General features: G+C 39.0%; 7 protein-coding genes across 12 annotated transcripts; 2 read left to right on the top strand and 5 right to left on the bottom strand.

The window, feature by feature from the left end:
- The first annotated feature begins 69 nt into the window (after positions 1-69).
- On the top strand, positions 70-1,964 carry LOC104774977 (pentatricopeptide repeat-containing protein At2g20710, mitochondrial-like). Its single transcript, XM_087463006.1, has 2 exons — positions 70-485; positions 574-1,964. Exon 2 carries the CDS (start codon positions 586-588, stop codon positions 1,753-1,755), a length of 1,170 nt encoding a protein of 389 aa, XP_087319132.1. The 5' UTR covers positions 70-485; positions 574-585; the 3' UTR covers positions 1,756-1,964.
- Positions 1,856-3,925, bottom strand: LOC104747783 (pentatricopeptide repeat-containing protein At2g20710, mitochondrial). Its single transcript, XM_087463004.1, has 2 exons — positions 3,425-3,925; positions 1,856-3,271 (listed from the first exon to the last, which is right to left on the bottom strand). Exons 1-2 carry the CDS (start codon positions 3,701-3,703, stop codon positions 2,093-2,095), a joined length of 1,458 nt encoding a protein of 485 aa, XP_087319130.1. The 5' UTR covers positions 3,704-3,925; the 3' UTR covers positions 1,856-2,092.
- Positions 3,926-4,059: 134 nt separating this feature from the next.
- LOC104766758 (GPI-anchored protein LLG2) lies at positions 4,060-4,958 on the top strand. Its single transcript, XM_087463003.1, has 3 exons — positions 4,060-4,207; positions 4,354-4,410; positions 4,511-4,958. The coding sequence occupies exons 1-3, from the start codon at positions 4,138-4,140 to the stop codon at positions 4,876-4,878; spliced, it is 495 nt and encodes a 164-aa protein (XP_087319129.1). The 5' UTR covers positions 4,060-4,137; the 3' UTR covers positions 4,879-4,958.
- LOC104766759 (riboflavin synthase) lies at positions 4,947-6,751 on the bottom strand. The gene is made up of 2 exons (XM_087462970.1): positions 5,608-6,751; positions 4,947-5,286 (listed from the first exon to the last, which is right to left on the bottom strand). The coding sequence occupies exons 1-2, from the start codon at positions 6,409-6,411 to the stop codon at positions 5,272-5,274; spliced, it is 819 nt and encodes a 272-aa protein (XP_087319096.1). The 5' UTR covers positions 6,412-6,751; the 3' UTR covers positions 4,947-5,271.
- A 71-nt stretch (positions 6,752-6,822) lies between these two features.
- On the bottom strand, positions 6,823-10,882 carry LOC147950383 (mannan endo-1,4-beta-mannosidase 2-like). Of its 6 annotated transcripts, XM_087462999.1 has the most exons (5): positions 10,669-10,870; positions 8,165-8,447; positions 7,781-8,071; positions 7,092-7,321; positions 6,823-7,006 (listed from the first exon to the last, which is right to left on the bottom strand). In XM_087462999.1, the coding sequence occupies exons 3-5, from the start codon at positions 7,963-7,965 to the stop codon at positions 6,957-6,959; spliced, it is 465 nt and encodes a 154-aa protein (XP_087319125.1). In that variant the 5' UTR covers positions 7,966-8,071; positions 8,165-8,447; positions 10,669-10,870; the 3' UTR covers positions 6,823-6,956. The 6 variants fall into 6 exon arrangements, with proteins under 6 accessions (XP_087319125.1, XP_087319099.1, XP_087319102.1 ...); XM_087462973.1 differs by having other exon boundaries at positions 6,823-7,321; positions 10,669-10,882; XM_087462976.1 differs by lacking the exon at positions 10,669-10,870 and adding an exon at positions 8,631-8,674 and having other exon boundaries at positions 6,823-7,321.
- LOC147950384 (transcription factor STKL2-like) lies at positions 8,712-10,138 on the bottom strand. Its single transcript, XM_087462966.1, has one exon. It carries the CDS (start codon positions 10,021-10,023, stop codon positions 8,848-8,850), a length of 1,176 nt encoding a protein of 391 aa, XP_087319092.1. The 5' UTR covers positions 10,024-10,138; the 3' UTR covers positions 8,712-8,847.
- Positions 10,883-11,177: 295 nt separating the features above from the next.
- LOC109131704 (mannan endo-1,4-beta-mannosidase 2) lies at positions 11,178-13,986 on the bottom strand. The gene is given in 5 exon segments (XM_087462960.1): positions 11,178-11,439; positions 11,525-11,775; positions 11,854-12,065; positions 12,259-12,621; positions 13,082-13,986. Coding segments are annotated over 5 exon segments (1,248 nt in total). The 5' UTR covers positions 13,454-13,986; the 3' UTR covers positions 11,178-11,389.
- Positions 13,987-19,310: the final 5,324 nt, after the last annotated feature.

The following is a 19,310-nucleotide window of genomic DNA, read 5'->3' as shown; positions in this document are numbered from 1 at the left end:
GAATAAGATTCTGGAAATGATTTGGCCCAATGCATACATGTATAAGTGTGTTTCATCGATCAATAAAGTGGAGGTAGGTGAGAGACAAGACATCAAAGAGAGTTCTAGAGAAAGAGAAGAAAAAAGGGTTCTTCTTCAAGAAGCTTTCTCCTTCTTTGTTGTGTTCTTGTTCTTGTATCCTCTTGTGTACCAAAATCTGTAAACCAAAGAACATCACAAGTTAGTGGTGTGTGTAACCTCTTCATATAGTGGAAGTTGTGGGAGACAATTCCCACCCGAGACGTACGGGTTAGAGGCCGGGAACTCGTGATCAAATTCTCTTGTGTCATCATGTGTCATGTTCAAGTTTTAGATATGTGAATCTTTAATCGGGTGTGAGGCGATGAGGGACCAAAAGCAACAATTATCCTCACACGCCACTTGGAGAACTCAGAAGCATCATCTCCTCGCTTCACAGATCCAGTCGCTTCTCCCATGCCCTCGAGGTTACCTTTTTTTTTTTGTGTGGATTGATTTTTCAATTTGTTTGATTGTACTGTTTTGTGTTGTTAATTTTATGGATCCAAATTTTAGGTATCGGAATGGATGAGTGACCAAAAAGCCTACAAGCTGACTTCGGTGGATCTTGAGGGTCGACTTCTCTTGATTGCTAAAGTTCGTGGCGTGGAAGAAGCCGCCAAGTTCTTCGAGACTGTTCCTGTAGAAAAGAGGGATCTTTACTTGCACACCGCTCTCCTCAACTGCTGCACAACACCCGGAGACGGAGGCTCATTGACTCTAGCCGAGATCACCTTTCAGAAGATGAGAGACCTTGGTTTTGCTGACCACAACGCCGCTCAACTCTTCAGCACCATGCTCTCTCTCTATTACCAGGCCGGTGATCACGACATGGTGGTGAACCTTCTCCGCGAGATGGACGACAAAAATATGAAACCCCAGGGCCTCTCCTTTGAAAAGCTCCTAACTTCCTACTCCATTGCCTCCGTTTTAGACATCCAAGGAATGGAGAGGTTTTTGAGCAAGTGGGAGGGTATGATTCAGGAAAAATGGGTCACATTCTTCTTTCCAGGGCTGGCCTACATTCAAGCTGGGTGTAAGGAAAAGGGTCTTGCTTTGCTTCGTAGGTCAGAGCCTTTGGTTGGTGCTGCCTCCTGCAGAGATACCATCTACGGGGGTCTCATGCTTGCCTATTGTGCAGAGAACCTGACTAATGACGTTTACCGTCTCTGGAACTTGGCCAAGGCCTACGGGATTTCCTTTGACAGCTCCACATTTTCTCGCATCATCACTTCACTTACAAAGACTGGCAATCTCGATGAGATTCTGCAAGACTGGGATGAGTGTCCCAGTCTTGATCTCAAGGACTTTGGTTTCCAGAACAGATGCGCCAAGGAGGAGGCCGAGAAGGTTGTGAATATGCTTGGGAAGAAGGAGAGCAAATGGGAGAGTTTGGCTCACAAGGTACCTAATTTAGTGGAGGATGAAGATGATAAAGAAGAAGAGATGATGAAGAGAGTGGCAGAGGCCATGGAGGGGAGGCTACATGACCGCTGGAACCCAAAGAGCAGCATGGCTCTGTCCGCTTATGCCTGCGTGCAATATGTGGAGGGTCGGAGAGACATGGAGAGTACAGCCGACATCCTGAGACTCCTGAACAAGCGAGAGCAAGTTTTGCATGCAATGGACAAAGACCGACTGAGCCTGAAGATGGTGGAGGCAATCAGAGGAGGAGGATACGTTGGTGGAGAAGATTGAACACAATATTTGTAACTCTGTTATCTAGTTTGACTTTAATTTATTAGGCGTTTCTCATTAGTTAACTCATTCGTCTGAACTAATAATAAGTCTACTATAATAGATGGAACAGAAAATGTATAAATCCAATTGGTCTCAAAACTGTTGTTTGGAATGTGTCTTACTACTCCTTCCTTAATGTACCATTAATCTAGTATCAGTTAACTCCATTCTTGAGACAAGCATAACCCAAAAAAATGATTGTAGATAAAACGTAACTGCATAGTATCTCAAAATGGTATCAAGACGTCATTGTTTGGGATGCGTCCCTGGCTAGATTCTTCTTACTTCACCTTCATCAACGTATCAAGTTTTCCCCCATAGCATCAACGATCTTCCAACTCAGTCCAGCTCCATTCATATCGTACAGTAGTTGATCATATGAAATGTGTCCTCGCTCGCTTAACAGTCTCAAAATATTTCTCAAACTCTCCATGTCTCTTTGACCCTCCAGATAGTCCACACAGCTCATCAGCACAACCTGATGTGGTCTCCACCCTGGCTGGCTCACCTCAATCGCTCTCTTCCATTTCTCTACCGCCTTGTCCATTTCACCCGCCATCTTGTATCCGAGAGCTAAACGCTCCCATGTGCTTGTATCCTCCACTCTCCACTTGTGGACCAACATCTGTGCTACTTCCTCTGCCTTCTCCAACATCCCCTTCTTGCAGTAACCCGTAATCAACAAGTGTGGGATCCGAATATCGAAAAGGGAGTGTCCAGCTTCCCACTCTCCGATAATCCTCTCAGCCTCGTCAATGTCATCCATCTTCAAGAGGGCGCTGATCACGCTTATGTATCCAGTGTTATAGAACCCGTCCAGTTCCTTGTACAAGCTCCAGAGACGGTACACCTCTTGTTTCTTACCTGCAGCCCCATAGAATGACATGAGAACCTCATAAGCGTGCTTTCTCTTGTGAGGATTCATCAACTGCTCTGATTTACGGAGCATATCTAGCGCCTTATCAGTTAATCCAGCCTTTAAGTAGCCGTTTGCTACATCGGCGTATGTGCGCCAGTCCAGATGGAGTCCCGGGTCAGCCTCGCAACGCATCAGAAACTTCTCCATCCCGTGTACATCAGATACAACCGAATAGGCATGCAGCCTCGTGTTCACAGTGAAGATGTCAGGCTTGACAGTCGCATCCTCCATCTCACGCAGCAGCTTCTCAACCATTGCGTATTTCCCAGTCCGGACGTAGAGGTTTAGCATGACATTGTAGGGAAGACAGCCTTTGAGGAAGCCAAGGTCTTTCATCTCCTGAAACAATTGCTCAGCTTTGTGCAACGCCTTGTTGCTCGCGTAGCAGTTCAAGAGGGCACCGTAAAGATGGTAGCTCCTCCTCTCAACAGGAATCGTTTCGAAAAACTTGTCAGCTTCTCCCAAGCCGCCAACTTTGGCAATCAAATCAAGCCGAATCGCAACATCTCCCTCAGAGATCTCATGAACTCTATGCTCACTCATCCAATCCGATATCTAAACATCATGAACAACAAAAAGATGAATTTTTGGATATCCTGTGTGTTGAGTAATCATCATCATCATCATCACATAGTGACAACAACAAAAAGATGTAGAATCTTTTTGTTGTTGTTGTTGTATCAAGAAATCAAGAAATGAGAGAGAGACCTGAAGGGCGTGGGAGAAACGGCTGAATTTGCGAAGCATCTTGATGATGCTATGGAGCTCCGAAGTCTTAACCAGATTCCCCTGATCAAGCCATCCATCCAACACTCTGACAATCGAAGCAGAGGGATCTCCGGCTCTCGCGACACGACGCTGTAGAGTGTCATAAGGGTCCAACGCCGAGGGTGTGGTCTTGCTGCCGGAGTGAAAAAGGCAGCTCCTGAGAATGTAATTTGGCTTTGGACGAACAACAAGACGAAGAAGAAGAAGAAGATGCTTCATACTTTGGCGGTGATACAGAGACCTAAGGTTTATTGATTTTGAAACGAAACACTCGACTCGAGTATTGTTTTAGGGTTTTTTAGAGCCAGAGAGTACTGCTGAAATCAAGAATACTGAATTTTGATTTAATTGTATCGACACGTCGTCGTTTAGACTTATATAGTATATGGGTTTGGTTCAATGTCTGAATGTCAACTTCAATGATACTCAGCAGTGTTGTAATGGAAATGATGCAATGGGGTTTCTTTCTTTCTTGTATTACATTTCCGAAAATGTCTCTCGTCCTTAAACTTTCATTTTACTAAAAAAGAAACAATGCATAATTATTAACAGAAAATTACCCAAACAATATAATTATTCTTAATGGATAAAAACAATAGTAAGCAAAAAAGACAAGAGAAGAAGAGAAGAGAGGAAGAAACAGAGAAACAAGAATGGAGATTTCTCCTTACTGTCTGCTTTCTCTTCTTCCCATTTTCCTCCTCTCTGGTTTCTCCCTTTCATGTATGTGTGAATCTCCTCATTTTCTTCCAATCTTTTTTTTTTTTTTTTTTTTTTCTAATAGAATTTATAAATTCATTTTGTTTGTTTCTATTTTCATGTTCAATAAAACAAAACAAAACACTAAGAAAAGTTATGGATGTGTGCAGATGATGAATTTGATCGTCACGCGGCAACAAGCAGAGCTCTTCTTCAGGCAAGGACAAGTAAAGATCATCCCTCCTAATTGAATATTAGCAATTATTCTTTATGTCTAGTAGACACATGAATCCAAATCTAAATCTTCCTTTTCTTAATTGGAAACAGCCTGCAAAGAAGATTTTGCGAGCAAGAACTACACAATCATAACAAGCAAATGCAAAGGTCCAAATTATCCCGCAACTGTGTGTTGCTCTGCCTTCAAGGACTTTGCTTGCCCTTTTGCAGAAGTTCTTAACGACGAAAAGAACGATTGTGCCTCCACTATGTTCAGCTACATCAACATCTACGGCCGTTATCCTCCTGGAATCTTTGCTAACATGTGTAAAGAGGGTAAAGAAGGTCTCGACTGCACCAACGTCACCCAGTCCGCATCCGCAACTTCTGATTCTATCCCTCAAGCCTCCTCAACTGCATCTCTCGCTCTTCTTTCCACCTTCCTCGTTCTCTGTCTTTTCTTCTTGTCTTCTTCGTAAAGTCTTTTAACAACACATCTCAGATCATGTTCCATGGGTAAACAGCACATCATATATATGCATGCATCTTGTCTTTTAAACTTGTCTTGTTTTACCATTTTAATCGTGGAGTTTTAAAACTCAAAAGGTATACAAGAAGCAAAACAGAATCTAAGTTTCAACATAGGCAATGCCATATTACACAATTTGATTCTTTGGTTTATAAGATGAATGAATTGATCAATTACTGGATGATGAGGTTCATCGATTTTTGTCACCGCGCCTCTAAGTACGTGGATTGTTCACTACCGTCATTACAAAGAAACAGAGATTAAGATCCATCTTACATAGAAACCAAGGCCAACACAGGTCAAAGCTCCACTCACCAAACTCTCCCAGGTCCCCATGAAATCATCACACCTTCTTTTCCTGCAACCCACAGACGCTTCTTAGCTCAACAACTATAAAGATGCTCTATAGACAAAGTTTCGCTGACACATAGCAAACCAGAGATCCCCAAACAATACCAAATGAAATGCCCCCCAATAGAATTGCACAACAAGGAAATTAGGGAACAACAAAAGCACATGGTCCTAGTAGGTAGGTTCTTAGACAAATGTAGAGGAGAGATCTCAGAAATCATCCCGGCAAAGGGATAGAACAGCAAAAGCAATTCTCCACTATCCTCCAAATCAAACCTACTACTAGTAATAAAAAAAACCTACTACAGGTTTGAGTTGTGTAAGTTACCTCTGACGTGTAGCCAGCAACGGAGAGAAGCCTCTCAACATATTTGCCCATGATGTCAACCTCAAGGTTGACTTTTTGGCCAACCCTCTTAGTCGGGATGACGACGTTCTGCTGCGTATAAGCAACCAACATGAAACTGAAGCAGCTGTCATGATCAAAGACATCAACGACCGTCAAGCTCGTCCCATCAACAGCCACAAACCCCTTAGGCACAATGTATTTCAACAAAGCCTTGTCAGCTTTGACCTTGACCCACAAGGAATCGCCTTCCACCTCCATCGATTCGATCACTCCCGTCCCATCCACGTGTCCCTGCACCACGTGACCACCCATCCGGCTCACCGGCTGCAACGCACGCTCCAGATTCACCCGAGACCCTTTCTCTAGCTCCTCCAACGATGTCTTTCGCAGCGTCTCCGGTGCTAACCCGACGGTGAACTCCTCTGCGTTGAACTCCGTCACCGTCAAGCAAGTCCCGTTCACCGCGATGCTGTCGCCGAGCTTCACGTCCTCCAGAACCACTCTCGCCCCGATTTTGAGGTCGAACCCTCCGTGATCGCCCATTCCCAAGTTCTTGACTTCTCCCATTTCCTCCACGATTCCCGTAAACACAGATCGGATGCTCCTCCGGTGATGGCTTCTTCTTGATCTTCCCCATGATGTTGATGACGACTTGAGAGAAAGCTTCGACGAGTTAGAGACGCAATCAAATATGAGGTTCGTAATTGACTCGCCACCAGTTCTGCTTAAGATTCTCGATTGAGCTTTGGGGATGAGATTGAGCCAGTGAGTCAGAGTCGCCATCACCTCTCTGTACGTAAAAAGGGACTAAAAAAAGTATCAAACTTTGTTTGGTTGTAAATTAGGGATTTACCAACAAATGAGTGGGGCCAATTTGGAATAAATAATAAGTTAGAGGATCAGTTTACAACTCCATTACTTTGAATTTGAAACATGATGGGTGGAGAAGACAAGACTGGCCAACTCATCCACTTCAATACTCCACATATTTACTGTAAACCATCCCACCACATATTAAACACACAACCATTGTTGTTCATGAACCCAAATCACAAGCATTGTTAGGTTTTTTTCTGTGTTTCTGTTCCTTGATATGTAAATGTAACTAGAGAAGTCTTTGATTCAATCTTCTTCTATTGATCCTCACCAGACTATATTACATAGCTCAATCAACCAAAAACAAAAAACACAAGGTTTTACTTAACTACTTTTACTATAAAAAATATTTGCGTTTGCATATAATGTATGTATGTCCACATGAAGAGTGGCAAGAACAAAAAAGAGGAAAAAAAGCAACGTGTATTCTCATGGTCTCTGGGAACACATATCTATGGACTTGTTGTCTTGAAGAAGATGGCGTCCAGTGACCCGACCCAACCTGCAAGAGTGTTCCATCATTAATCTCTGAATCGAACCTTGTTCCCATGGGACTATACCAAAGTCATCGTTGAACCGTTCCATGCCTTGTATCAAGAACTGCCACATGAGTGTTCCTGCACCAGACCGCCTCCGCTTGGCTGATTTGTATATGATATCAAAGATGGTTCTGTAGAACCGATCTCGCTGCGATGGATCATAGTCCTTGTTCAGATTTGAGAGCCCAAACTCGGTGAACAAAACTGGCTTCTTTAGTTCCTTGTCCCCATCTTCAGTATGAGATAGCATCCATTTCACCACAAACATGATCCAAGGCCTGACCACGTTGTAAAAAAAACTTTGTTAAGAGAGAGAAGAGATCAGTTTAGAAGGACACGAAGAGGCTGAAGTTGAACATTTGGGACTGAGAACAGGACAAGTAAAGATAAAAACTCTGAATGCACAAGGTGGTGTAAATCCTGAAACCAGTTAGCCTTGAAATATGCATTGCAAACGATAACAAATGCAGCAGATTCTTCCAATTTCCAAGCTATAATAAGAAACATATCGAATTGATCAATGAAAAGAGATGTAAAATGGATGCTGCATTGCCCTAGTCTATATATCTCCGTTGACATTGTGATTAAAATAAGTTGAACAAAGACTAATGTCGACAAACCTTTAAACTTAAAACAAGATCCTGTAACGCTCTGCCAAAAACTTATATATATCCAGAAGCTTGATTAAAGGAATGTATGTTGAAAGTGAAGAGAGTTGAGAGAGGATAGAAAGAAACCTTGAAGACTCGTTCATCGAATCTGCCAGGAGAGATCTGAAGAGCATTGTAGCCTCCATCATTGAAGGCCCAAGTTCTACAAACAGTGAGACCCATTTTGGCTCCAGCTTCAAGCATAGCACCCACACGGTGTCTGCTATGATCATTGACGGCATGGTCCATGAACCAGTAAGAGTTCCAGCCATTCACATAGAGAGCCTTGCCATCGACCACGAACTGTGTCCCGTTCCGTTTCACGAATCCTCCAAACTGGGGATCATCCCATTTGAACAAAGACTAATGTCGACAAACCTTTAAAATTGAAACAAGATCCGTACCGTATGCAGAAGCTTTATTAAAGGAATGTTGAATGTGATGAGAGAGAGAGAGAGGGAAGAAAGAAACCTTGAAGACTCGTTCATCGACTCTGGCAGGAGAGATCTGAAGAGCATTGTAGCCTCCATCATTGAAAGCCCAAGTTCCAGAAAAATGAAACCACAACGAGTAGCATTACTAAACTTTTCAACAATTTACTTATGATCTAATAAAGAAACCACCATACTACTGAAGAAGAAGAAGAAGAACTCTCACTTGTAGGGTATCCCCAGAGACATCAGACATGCAGCGAGGCTCGTTTATCAACTCCCATGCAAAAATATGTAGGAGAGTTTCTGCGGGTGAGCAGCACCTGGCAAATTGATAAATTACAGCCCTATTAAGTAAAGAAAAGCCATTGCACCGAGCTGCTTATCCCAGGGTGTAAGTTAGGAGTAAACTGATTGTAGCATCTCTAGTTATATAACTATAGTGAACTAGACTAACACATCCATGTTCAAAAGCTTGTAAGTTATTCACTAAGCTAAGAAGCAACCTAACACCATGTGTTTTTGCCTGTGCGATTACATGATCCAAGGCCTGACCACGTTATAAAAACTTTGTTAATAGAGATCAGTTTAGAAAGATGAACATTGATTCCAAATGCAAAAAGATAAACCAATATCTGGAGAAAACAAAGTCATCACCAAAAAACCATAAAACCAAATTTTAATTTTTACAAGCAAAGGGCCATTGTTGCAAGAGTATGCTTTTCAACGACAAATGAGAGAAACAATGTCATTGGAAAAGGCTTTTTTTAGTAAAAACGTTTCATCCTCTTTGGCCTTGAAGGTGCTCCACCGGTGCATCATTTCTCTCTTCTTCTCATCTGGAACCTGAGCCCAAGCCATTTTGACAGCATCTCCACCCATGCCATGATCAGCAACCAAAGGAAACAAAACATAGTTGCTAAACCAATCTCCATCCACATCCTGCTTCTGAATCCCATCACTCCTTGAATCTTGAGCAGCGTTTGTTCCCTTTCCCCAAATCTTCTCATACAATTCAAAAGCTTTAAGATCAAGAGGTTTCAAAGCAGATGGTCTCTCACCTTTGTTCTGTTTCTTCCTGTACTTCTTTCTAATTGATGCAATCTTTGCCAGGCACTGTGCGAAACTGACATCAACACTGAAAGAACCCTTGATGGATTGGTAGAATCCATCCTTGTCTTGGAGGTATGATTTACCTCCAGGAGATCGGAACTGAAGAACTCCTTCAAGGAGTCTGACCCCATCTTCGGCAGTCCAAAACTGCTGAGGTACAAGCTTTGTTTTCTGTTTCTTTGCGGCAATCATGTCATCAAGCTGCTGACCTTCACTCAAACGACGCTTGCCAGAAACACATATCTGCGCTTTCTTCGAGGGAACTTCCTCCTCACAGCTCTCTTCTCCATTACTGTCCTCAGCAGCGCTCTCTTCTTCCTCGGAGACCTTCTTGGCAGAAGCCTCAACCAAATCCTCCTTGGAGCTCTCATCCTCTTCACAGCTCTCTTCTCCATTCCTGTCCTCAGCAGCGCTTTCTTCTTCCTCGGAGACCTTCTTGGCAGCCTCAACCAAATCCTCCTTGGAGCTCTCTTTCTCTTTTTGTTCCAAATCCTCCTTGGAGCTCTCTTTCTCTTTTTGTTCCAAATCGTCCTTGGAGCTCTCTTCCTCAGAGCTCTCTTCCTCAGAGCTCTCTTCCTCAGCGCTCTCTTCCTCAGCGCTCTCTTCTTCCTCCTCAGAGGAGGCGACCTTCTCAGAAACAACCTCGGCTTGTGCCTTAGTGCTTTCATCTTTCTCAGAATCATCCTCCTCGGCGCTCTGCTCAACAGGTTTCATCTGCAAGGTTGATGGTCGGGATTCTTCCTCTGAGGAAGACTCGTTTGATGATGAATCATTTGAAGTCGCCATTGATTCTCTAAAAGATTTGAGTCCGAACAAGAAATTTGTTTTGGTTTAAGTTTGTTTCTCTGAGAATATTCGGGAACGGCGCTTAGGGTTTGAGAACGGGGAGTTAGATTACTCTTCATTAAAATTACAGATCTACCCCTCTTCTTTTTAAGGAAAAAAATTATTTTCTGTCTACTAAGGATTCGAACCTACTACCTCACACATTACTCAAAATCAACATTAGCCATTACACTACTTTAAACTTTACTCAATCACTCGATTACAGAAATCAACATTAGCCATTACACTACTTTAAACTTTACTCAATCACTCGATTACAGTGTTATATAACATCTAGGTTCGTACGTTTAGATATTAACTTGTCCATGATTGTAATATACTAATATAGCAGAGAATTGAAATGCCCCCAATAGTTGTGCACAAAGAGGAAATTAGGGAACAACAAAAGCACATGGTCCTAGTAGGTTCTTAGACAAATGTAGAGGACAGATCTCAAAGGGGACACCCAGATAGAAGAACAGCAAAATCAATTCTCCACTATCCTCCAAAACAAACAAAGCTGTTGCTAAGTACGAAACAAACACACAAATCTCCTTTTTAAGTGAAATGTAACTGACTATACTAATTGTTACTTGATACACATACCTCACCAGTGTGCACAAAAAGCTTCCCCATGATGTTGATGACGACTTGAGAGAAAGCTTCGACGAGTTAGAGACGCAATCAAATATGAGGTTCGTAATTGACTCGCCACCAGTTCTGCTTAAGATTCTCGATTGAGCTTTGGGGATGAGATTGAGCCAGTGAGTCAGAGTCGCCATCACCTCTCTGTACGTAAAAAGGGACTAAAAAAAGTATCAAACTTTGTTTGGTTGTAAATTAGGGATTTACCAACAAATGAGTGGGGCCAATTTGGAATAAATAATAAGTTAGAGGATCAGTTTACAACTCCATTACTTTGAATTTGAAACATGATGGGTGGAGAAGACAAGACTGGCCAACTCATCCACTTCAATACTCCACATATTTACTGTAAACCATCCCACCACATATTAAACACACAACCATTGTTGTTCATGAACCCAAATCACAAGCATTGTTAGGTTTTTTTCTGTGTTTCTGTTCCTTGATATGTAAATGTAACTAGAGAAGTCTTTGATTCAATCTTCTTCTATTGATCCTCACCAGACTATATTACATAGCTCAATCAACCAAAAACAAAAAACACAAGGTTTTACTTAACTACTTTTACTATAAAAAATATTTGCGTTTGCATATAATGTATGTATGTCCACATGAAGAGTGGCAAGAACAAAAAAGAGGAAAAAAAGCAACGTGTATTCTCATGGTCTCTGGGAACACATATCTATGGACTTGTTGTCTTGAAGAAGATGGCGTCCAGTGACCCGACCCAACCTGCAAGAGTGTTCCATCATTAATCTCTGAATCGAACCTTGTTCCCATGGGACTATACCAAAGTCATCGTTGAACCGTTCCATGCCTTGTATCAAGAACTGCCACATGAGTGTTCCTGCACCAGACCGCCTCCGCTTGGCTGATTTGTATATGATATCAAAGATGGTTCTGTAGAACCGATCTCGCTGCGATGGATCATAGTCCTTGTTCAGATTTGAGAGCCCAAACTCGGTGAACAAAACTGGCTTCTTTAGTTCCTTGTCCCCATCTTCAATATGAGATAGCATCCATTTCACCACAAACTTGAGTTTTTCTTCAAAACCCTTATCGTGAAACCTGCCAACAAAAAAGGGTTACAAATAAGAAGAATTCCACGCACTTGTTGGCACAGCTGTCAAAGAGCAGAGGGCTTACCAGTGATCAGGGTAGATATGAACCGATGCAAAATCGATGTTTGGAGAATCAGAGTTTCGAACAAAATCTGAACCAAGCTCAGATGCCCACCGTTCTGGGTTAACTGTCAGCCGTTTGGGGCTATTAGGACCGTAGAACCCTTCCAAGCCTACGGTTAGAAGATGCTTGTTGTCAACTGATTTAATGAACGCTGTCATTTCGTTAATCCAGTCCTTTTGAATTCACATACCAGACAAAATGAAGAGAACCACAACGAGTAGTAGCATTACTAACGATTACTTCAACAATTACTTAAGAATCTAATAAAGAAACCACCATACTATACTACTTAAGAAGAAGAAGAAGAAGAAGAAGAAGAAGAAGAAGAAGAAGAAGAAGAAGAAGAAGAAGAAGAAGAACTCTCACTTGTAGGGTATCCCCAGAGACATCAGACATGCAGCGAGGCTCGTTTATCAACTCCCATGCAAAAATTGTAGGGTCGTTTCTGTACTCGATCCCAGTTAAAGAGTTTTTGCGGGTGAGCAGCACCTGCCAAATTGATCAATTACACAGAAGCTGCTTATCCCAGGGTGTAAGGTAGGAGTAAACTGATTGTAGCATCTCTAGTTATATATATATATATATATATATATATATATATATATATAAGTCTTGCCATGCCCAATTGACGTACTGAGTCTTCCCTCCATAAGCTTGTAAGTTGTTCATTAAGCTAAGAAGCAACCTAACACCATGTGTTTTTGCCTCTGCGATTACATGATCCAAGGCCTGACCACGTTATAAAAAAGACTTTGTTAAGAGAGAGAGAAGAGATCAGTTTATGAGGGCACTAAGAGGCCGAAGATGAACATTTGGGACTGAGAACAGGACAAGTAAACATAAAAAACTCTGAATGCACAGGAAGGTGTAAATCCTGAAATCAGTTAGCCTTGAAATATGCATTGCAAACGATAACAAATGCAGCAGATTCTTCCAATTTCCAAGCTATAATAAGAAACATATACCGAATTGATCAATGAAAAGAGATATGTAAAATGGATGCTGCATTGCCCTAGTCTTATGACCATCTCCGTTGACATTGTGATTAAAATAAGTTGAACAAAGACTAATGTCGACAAACCTTATAAAATTGAAACAAGATTCGTACCGTATGCAGAACCTTTATTAAAGGAATGTATGCTGAATGTGATGAGAGAGAGAGAGAGAGAGAGAGAGGAAAGAAAGAAACCTTGAAGACTCGTTCATCGAATTTGCCAGGAGAGATCTGAAGAGCATTGTAGCCTCCATCATTGAAGGCCCAAGTTCTACAAACAGTGAGACCCATTTTGGCTCCAGCTTCAAGCATAGCACCGACACGGTGTCTGCTATGATCATTGACGGCATGGTCCATGAACCAGTAAGAGTTCCAGCCATTCACATAGAGAGCCTTGCCATCGACCACGAACTGCGTCCCGTTCCGTTTCACGAATCCTCCAAACTCGGCGGGATCATGATCCCATTTGGAACCAAACCACAAATCTCCAAAGGAGAGGTAGATAAAAGCCACACAAGTAACGAAACCTAGAATTGGTATCACTGGGCCGTTCCCACTAGGAGACATGCCTCCACTTCTTCTTCCTCTTATTATTATTAGCTTCAGATTTTTCACAATCGCTTGTAATCTCGCCAGTTTCTTCCTCACCACCCCCAATGTATCCAAATCTCGTCCTGGCAAATAAAAAAAAATCACTCCTTTTCGAGAGACACGCAATCAAACTTTTATTGAAACCCAAAACGATCAAATGTTTCGGAAACCCAGATGAAATATGCAACAAAGATTATCCCTTTTAACACTTTGAGCACAGAAATGTGAGCTTGATCATCAACGCACACATTACAGATCTCTCTCTCTCTCTCTCTCTCAATCGCTCTGTGTAGACTCGGTTAAGGTCCGGTCCTAATACAGATCTACTAGCATTTTTTACACTTTACATGTAGATAGATATTTGCCAAATTCAAGAAAAATTTGTTGCGAGAAGAAGAGAGGGAGGTGTGTGTAAGAGAATGAGTGAGGAGGAGGAAGAAGAAGAAGGTAGCAGGTAAGAATCAGATTTCAAGTACTTTTGTTTTGTTTTAATGTCTGTCTCTGTGGACAACTGTGCGTTAATTTCGGAACAAGGGCCTTTTTTACGGTGGTGACACGTTGGTGTCATTAACCTATTTCTCATTTTTGTGTTTTTTTTTTTTTTTTTTCCTTTTTTTAGATTTACAAAAAACATCGAGTAATACTGTAATACTAAAGAATAAAGAATATACAGTGACATACATAAATCTTATTGTGTGACAAAAAAAGATTTGTTGAATCAGTCTTTTGTTTACGTAACAGTGATGATGATAGACATACACGCACCAAAGTGACCAGAATCCAATAGAAAACAAATTTGGACCGACCAAAGTGAATTTAACAACGAGGCCAAGTAAGGGAGTTGGGTTTGGTTTCACAATGAAATATGTTCTACTACATGTTTGTTTTATTTGAAACCGTGCGTGACTAATTTATCTAGATTTCTCCAGAATATTGTGTAATTTTTTTGGTAACAAACATAGAGAGTTTGTTTAGGAGAGAAGACTACATGAGCTTTCCATTATTGTAATTTCGATTTATTTTATCAAAGGGTCTTGTCCTTAGCTTCTGTCGAGATGCATGTAGATAGGTTCCCCCGCCCACCATCACTACATTATACATTATAGGGTGAATTAGGTGTATAATAAAAAAAAACTATAAAAGAATATAGCATGCTATTTGAAAAAATTAAGAAAATAACATAGAGGATAATTAGAATTACCGGTGATGATAATGGGGTGATGGTGGTGACCAGAGGTAGAGTGGTGGTCGGAGGTTGACCGGAAGGTAGCCGTAGGGTGGCCGGAGGTTGGCCGGAAGGTGGTCGTAGGGTGGCCGGAGGTTGGCCGGAAGTTGGCCAAAGGTCGCCGGAGATTGGCTGGAGGTTGGCCGAAAGTGGTGGTGGTCGGAAATCGGATCTGGCCAGAAATATAGTAGAAAGAGTGATGTTTGTTAGAAAAAAAAATAATAATAAAAAAAGTAAAAACTGTCGTTAATAGTTAATACATAAATATAGAGAATATAATTGATTGATTTGTTAGAATAGTTAGTTTCTGAGTTATAGTATTTTTTGGTTATACAACCTAATTTCCCTGCATTATATATACCATCAATCATCATGTCTTGTTTTCTTCTTTTCTTTTCTTTTCTTTTGCGGTTTCAACTTCCAAAAGCAACATAAAATATTTTCCAGGAAGTAAAGAGACGTTCATGCATGTTCGATTCTTTCTATAGACTTGTAAATATCATTTGAAAATGCACTGTTGACGCTTTACAAAACAAAAAAAAGAGTTAAACCTATAATTTACTATACCTTGCCAAAAATTAGGCAATGAAATTATCCTAATAACAGTTACATACAGTATCTACGTAATCGCTGATACAATATACTACTGATGAGAATATAAGTAATCTTCTGACTAATCTAATTTAACCCCTGCTCACTCAACTAAATGCGTAATATCTTTATATCAAGATTAATTCTTGTATATTAATGTCAGTGCAAGTATGTGTTTGCTGTTGAAAAACGTTCATTCAAGTTTTTTAAACAAGAAGACAAAAAAAAACACCAAATCTTTGTCTGAGTTTTTTTTTAAACTATGATCTTTATATGAAAATAGACCACATGCTAAATGTCATTAGATTCAGAACTTCAGAATCTCAGAAGTCATGTGGGTTATATTTTCTCTTTAGATTTGATAAAATGTTCAACCATGTGAATCCCACATAATCTAAAACTAATACTTAATTATACCTTTGTTTACCTTTATTTCCTTCAAAAAACGAAATTTCGGTTAAATCTTTTTTTCTTTTCCTCTGGTATCTAAATTAATATTTTCATAAAATCACAATTCAGAACCAATAGTCACAATGGTTTATAATTTTTTGCCAATGCTAACGGTATGTATTGCATATAGTCGAGTAAAAAAAGTAAAACATGTCAATCATTTTTCCGGAAAAACATGTGTTCTGTAAAAGAGCATGTGTAAATCTTCTTAGAACAGATCATATGCAATAGATCTTTCATCATTCTTTTTTGTTGTCATCTGTTAATATTGATAAACTAAGTGGAATACAAGCTAAAACCGGTAGAATACAAGATTTCCCCAGAGTCTAATGCTCAAAAGAGGAAAACAAAACCGGCGGACAAGTAGAAATCCCCAGAAACATAAGTGAAACCAACAAAGAAATAAACTACAAAGCAAACAATTTTAACTTGGAAAGAGGACGAACCCAAGAACTAAAAACAAAGGCAAACTAGGCTTTACGAAATAAACTAGTCTCAAAACGCAAGGTTTCTTCTTCTGAAGCACTTGTAGCTGAGTTTTACCAAGGATGCCCACGACCAATCCAACAATAACAACCACCACCTCCTATCAAGATGAGAGCCAATCTCTCAAAACAAGAACCAAGAACTTCATAATCCGACAAACAAGACTCGAGTACGCTTCCGGATACGACGACAACAACTACAACGTCCCATAACGTCTAAATAAAAGCCTTCAAAACGCAGTCAGATCTGAACAAATCTGCAAAGCAAGACAAGGAGAAAAGTCTAACCTCTCGAATAAACCAAACATGAGGAATGTTCGAGAAAGCTATCAGCCACAACAAGCCCCAACAATGAGAAGATCACCAACTGCAGACAACCGAGACTAGCATTTCTTCAATCAACAAACGGAGCCTAAGCTTAGAAGGGGAGCAAGCCTTAAGGGAATCAAAGGTTGGGCGAGATAAAACAGGGGTGATAGGAAGGCAAAGGCTGGGCGGATAACGCAATCACAACCACACAACACTAACAACTTCAAATCGAACACCACATGAACGAAAGAACACATGGGAAGGACCAAGCAAAAAAGATACCTTATTCTTCGAGCCATACCGTGGATCCACCAGATCCGGAATTGCTAGCATCTTCTCTGTAAATTGACCCTTCCAACCACAACCACAAACCCAAATCAGAGCTCAAATCAATCCAAAAGATTCCCCAAACCAAAGCCAAACAGCTACTTAAACAGAACTTGAAACAAACTAAAACAGCAAAAGGGACACTAAGGAACCCTATCACGGCAGCGGCGAGGAGCGCCCGGCCACCAGAGAGGGCAAACGGAGATTGAAGTTTTTTGACGGCTAGGGCGAACTCTTTGTTGGGAGAAAAGTCGAGAGAGTTTTCAGTGGTTAAACTTTAACGAGACTAGAGTGATCTAGATCTTTCATCATTCAAAGAAATAGGAAATTACTACCACAAATAAAAGACATATAGTATTAATCTATATAATAATAACAATCTGAATAAATGCGACCAACAGTTGTGTCTTTTCAATCGTACCTTTTGAATATTTTCTGGAAAGTCGTGATGGATCATTGAAATGATTATATGAAAAGTTACAATTGTTCACTTGTAAAGTTGTATTGATTGGAACATTTGTATTTTTTTAAATCTATTTGTCTGTTTGAACTGTTTTCATTTTTTTGCCATGACACAAAATCAACTAAAATTTCAATCTCAACGGTTTATACATTTTTCTTAATTATTTTATAGCATTCATTCTTTTAAAAGTCAAGAAACTCCTCTAATTCTTGATTTAACAAAATATTTTTGGAATGATGAATCTAATTTACATCTTTTAGTTAATTTTAAATATATAAGTTTAATGAAAATACCTATAGTGTTTTTCTAAGAGTTAGATGGATTACATAGTGAGTTTTTGGATTTGACTTTTCAATATGGTAACAATCCGAATAAATGCCACCAAAGGTTGTGTTTTTCAATCGTACCTTTTGGATAATCTTCCAAAAAATCTGTAGAAAATTTAAATGATGTGTTTAACAAAAAGTTGTGATTGTTCATTATAACAGTTTTTTTGTAAAGTTGCAACTGCTCATTGTAAAGTTGTGTCTATTCGAATATTCATATCTTTTGAAATCTATATATTTGTCTGTTTGAACTGTTTTTTTTTTGCCATAACACAAAATAATATAAAATTTCAAACTCAACGGTTTTTACAGATCTCTAGATTATTCTCTAGCATTCATTCTTTTAAAAGTAAAAAATTCTTCCAATTCTTGATTTAACAAAAGATTTTTGGAATGATGAATCTAATTTACAACTTTTAGTTAATTTTATATATAAATTAATGAAAATACCTATATATAATAGCAATCCGAATAAATGCCACCAAAGTTGGGTTTTTTCAATCGTACTTTTTGGATAAGTTTCCAAAAAAATTTGTAGAAAATTTAAATTGTGTGTTTTACACAAAGTTGTGATTGTTCATTGTAACAGTTTTTTTGTAAAGTTGCAACTGTTCATTGTAGTGTTGTGTCTATTCGAATATTCTTATCTTTTGAAATCTATATATACTTGTCTGTTTGAACTGTTTTCATTTTTTTTGCCATGACACCAAATAATATAAAATTTCAATCTCAACGGTTTTTACAACTCTCGAAATTATTCTCTAGCATTCATTCTTTTAAAAATAAAGAGATTACTCCAATTCTTGATTTAACAAAGGATTTTTGGAATGATGAATCTAATTTACAACTTTTAGTTAATTTTATATCTAGAGTCTTTTTCGAAGAGTTAAATGGATTATATAATAAGCTTTTGGATTTGACTTTTGAATATGGTAATAAAGATATCTTCTATTTAAAAGCAGTTTATATGAGTTTGTATGTATAATCAAGTGCACACACAACAATTGCAATTTTTCGTAGCACCTTTTCGTAAATAAAATATTTTTTTTGTTTTTTTTTTTAAATTCAAACGGTTGTATCTGTTCATTGTAGAGTTGTGTCTTTTCACTATATTTTATTTATATTTTTTTCATCACAACTTTTCGTTTTAATAGGTGTGTCTATTTAAATAGTCATGCTTTTTAAAGTCTCTTTATATTTGTCTCTTCATCACTAACTAATAAGTTTGTTGAAACAAATTTTCCATTTTATGTTGAGTTTAGATAATTGAATATATTCTATAATCTAACTAAAATTTTAAAAATGAATATAGTAATATAGAAATTTAATAAAACTGAATATAGAATTTACACTTGTGTCTATTTATCATCGCTTTTCATAAAACTATTTTAATATTTAAAATTTATTTTATTTTGTTCTTAAGAGTTGTGTATTTTAATTTTAATTTTCCATTGATATTGTTTCACTCATTATTAAATATATTTTTAATTATAGTTATTTAATAGAAAATTACATTACTCATTATAACCATTAGTTCAATAATCTCAATAAGGATCACTTCGTCATAATGATTTTTTTAGTTGTAACTCTTTACCATAATTCTTCATAAAAATATCTTATATATATAATATTTTAAACAATTTGTTTTGCAAAATTG

Source organism: Camelina sativa, chromosome 1 (genome assembly GCF_030686135.1).
Source record: "Camelina sativa cultivar CO46 ecotype springtype chromosome 1, ASM3068613v1".
In the NCBI taxonomy this organism is placed as follows: Eukaryota; Viridiplantae; Streptophyta; class Magnoliopsida; order Brassicales; family Brassicaceae; genus Camelina; species Camelina sativa.
The sequence above is the reverse complement of the archived record's forward strand: the minus strand, read 5'-3'. Positions and strand labels throughout refer to the sequence as shown.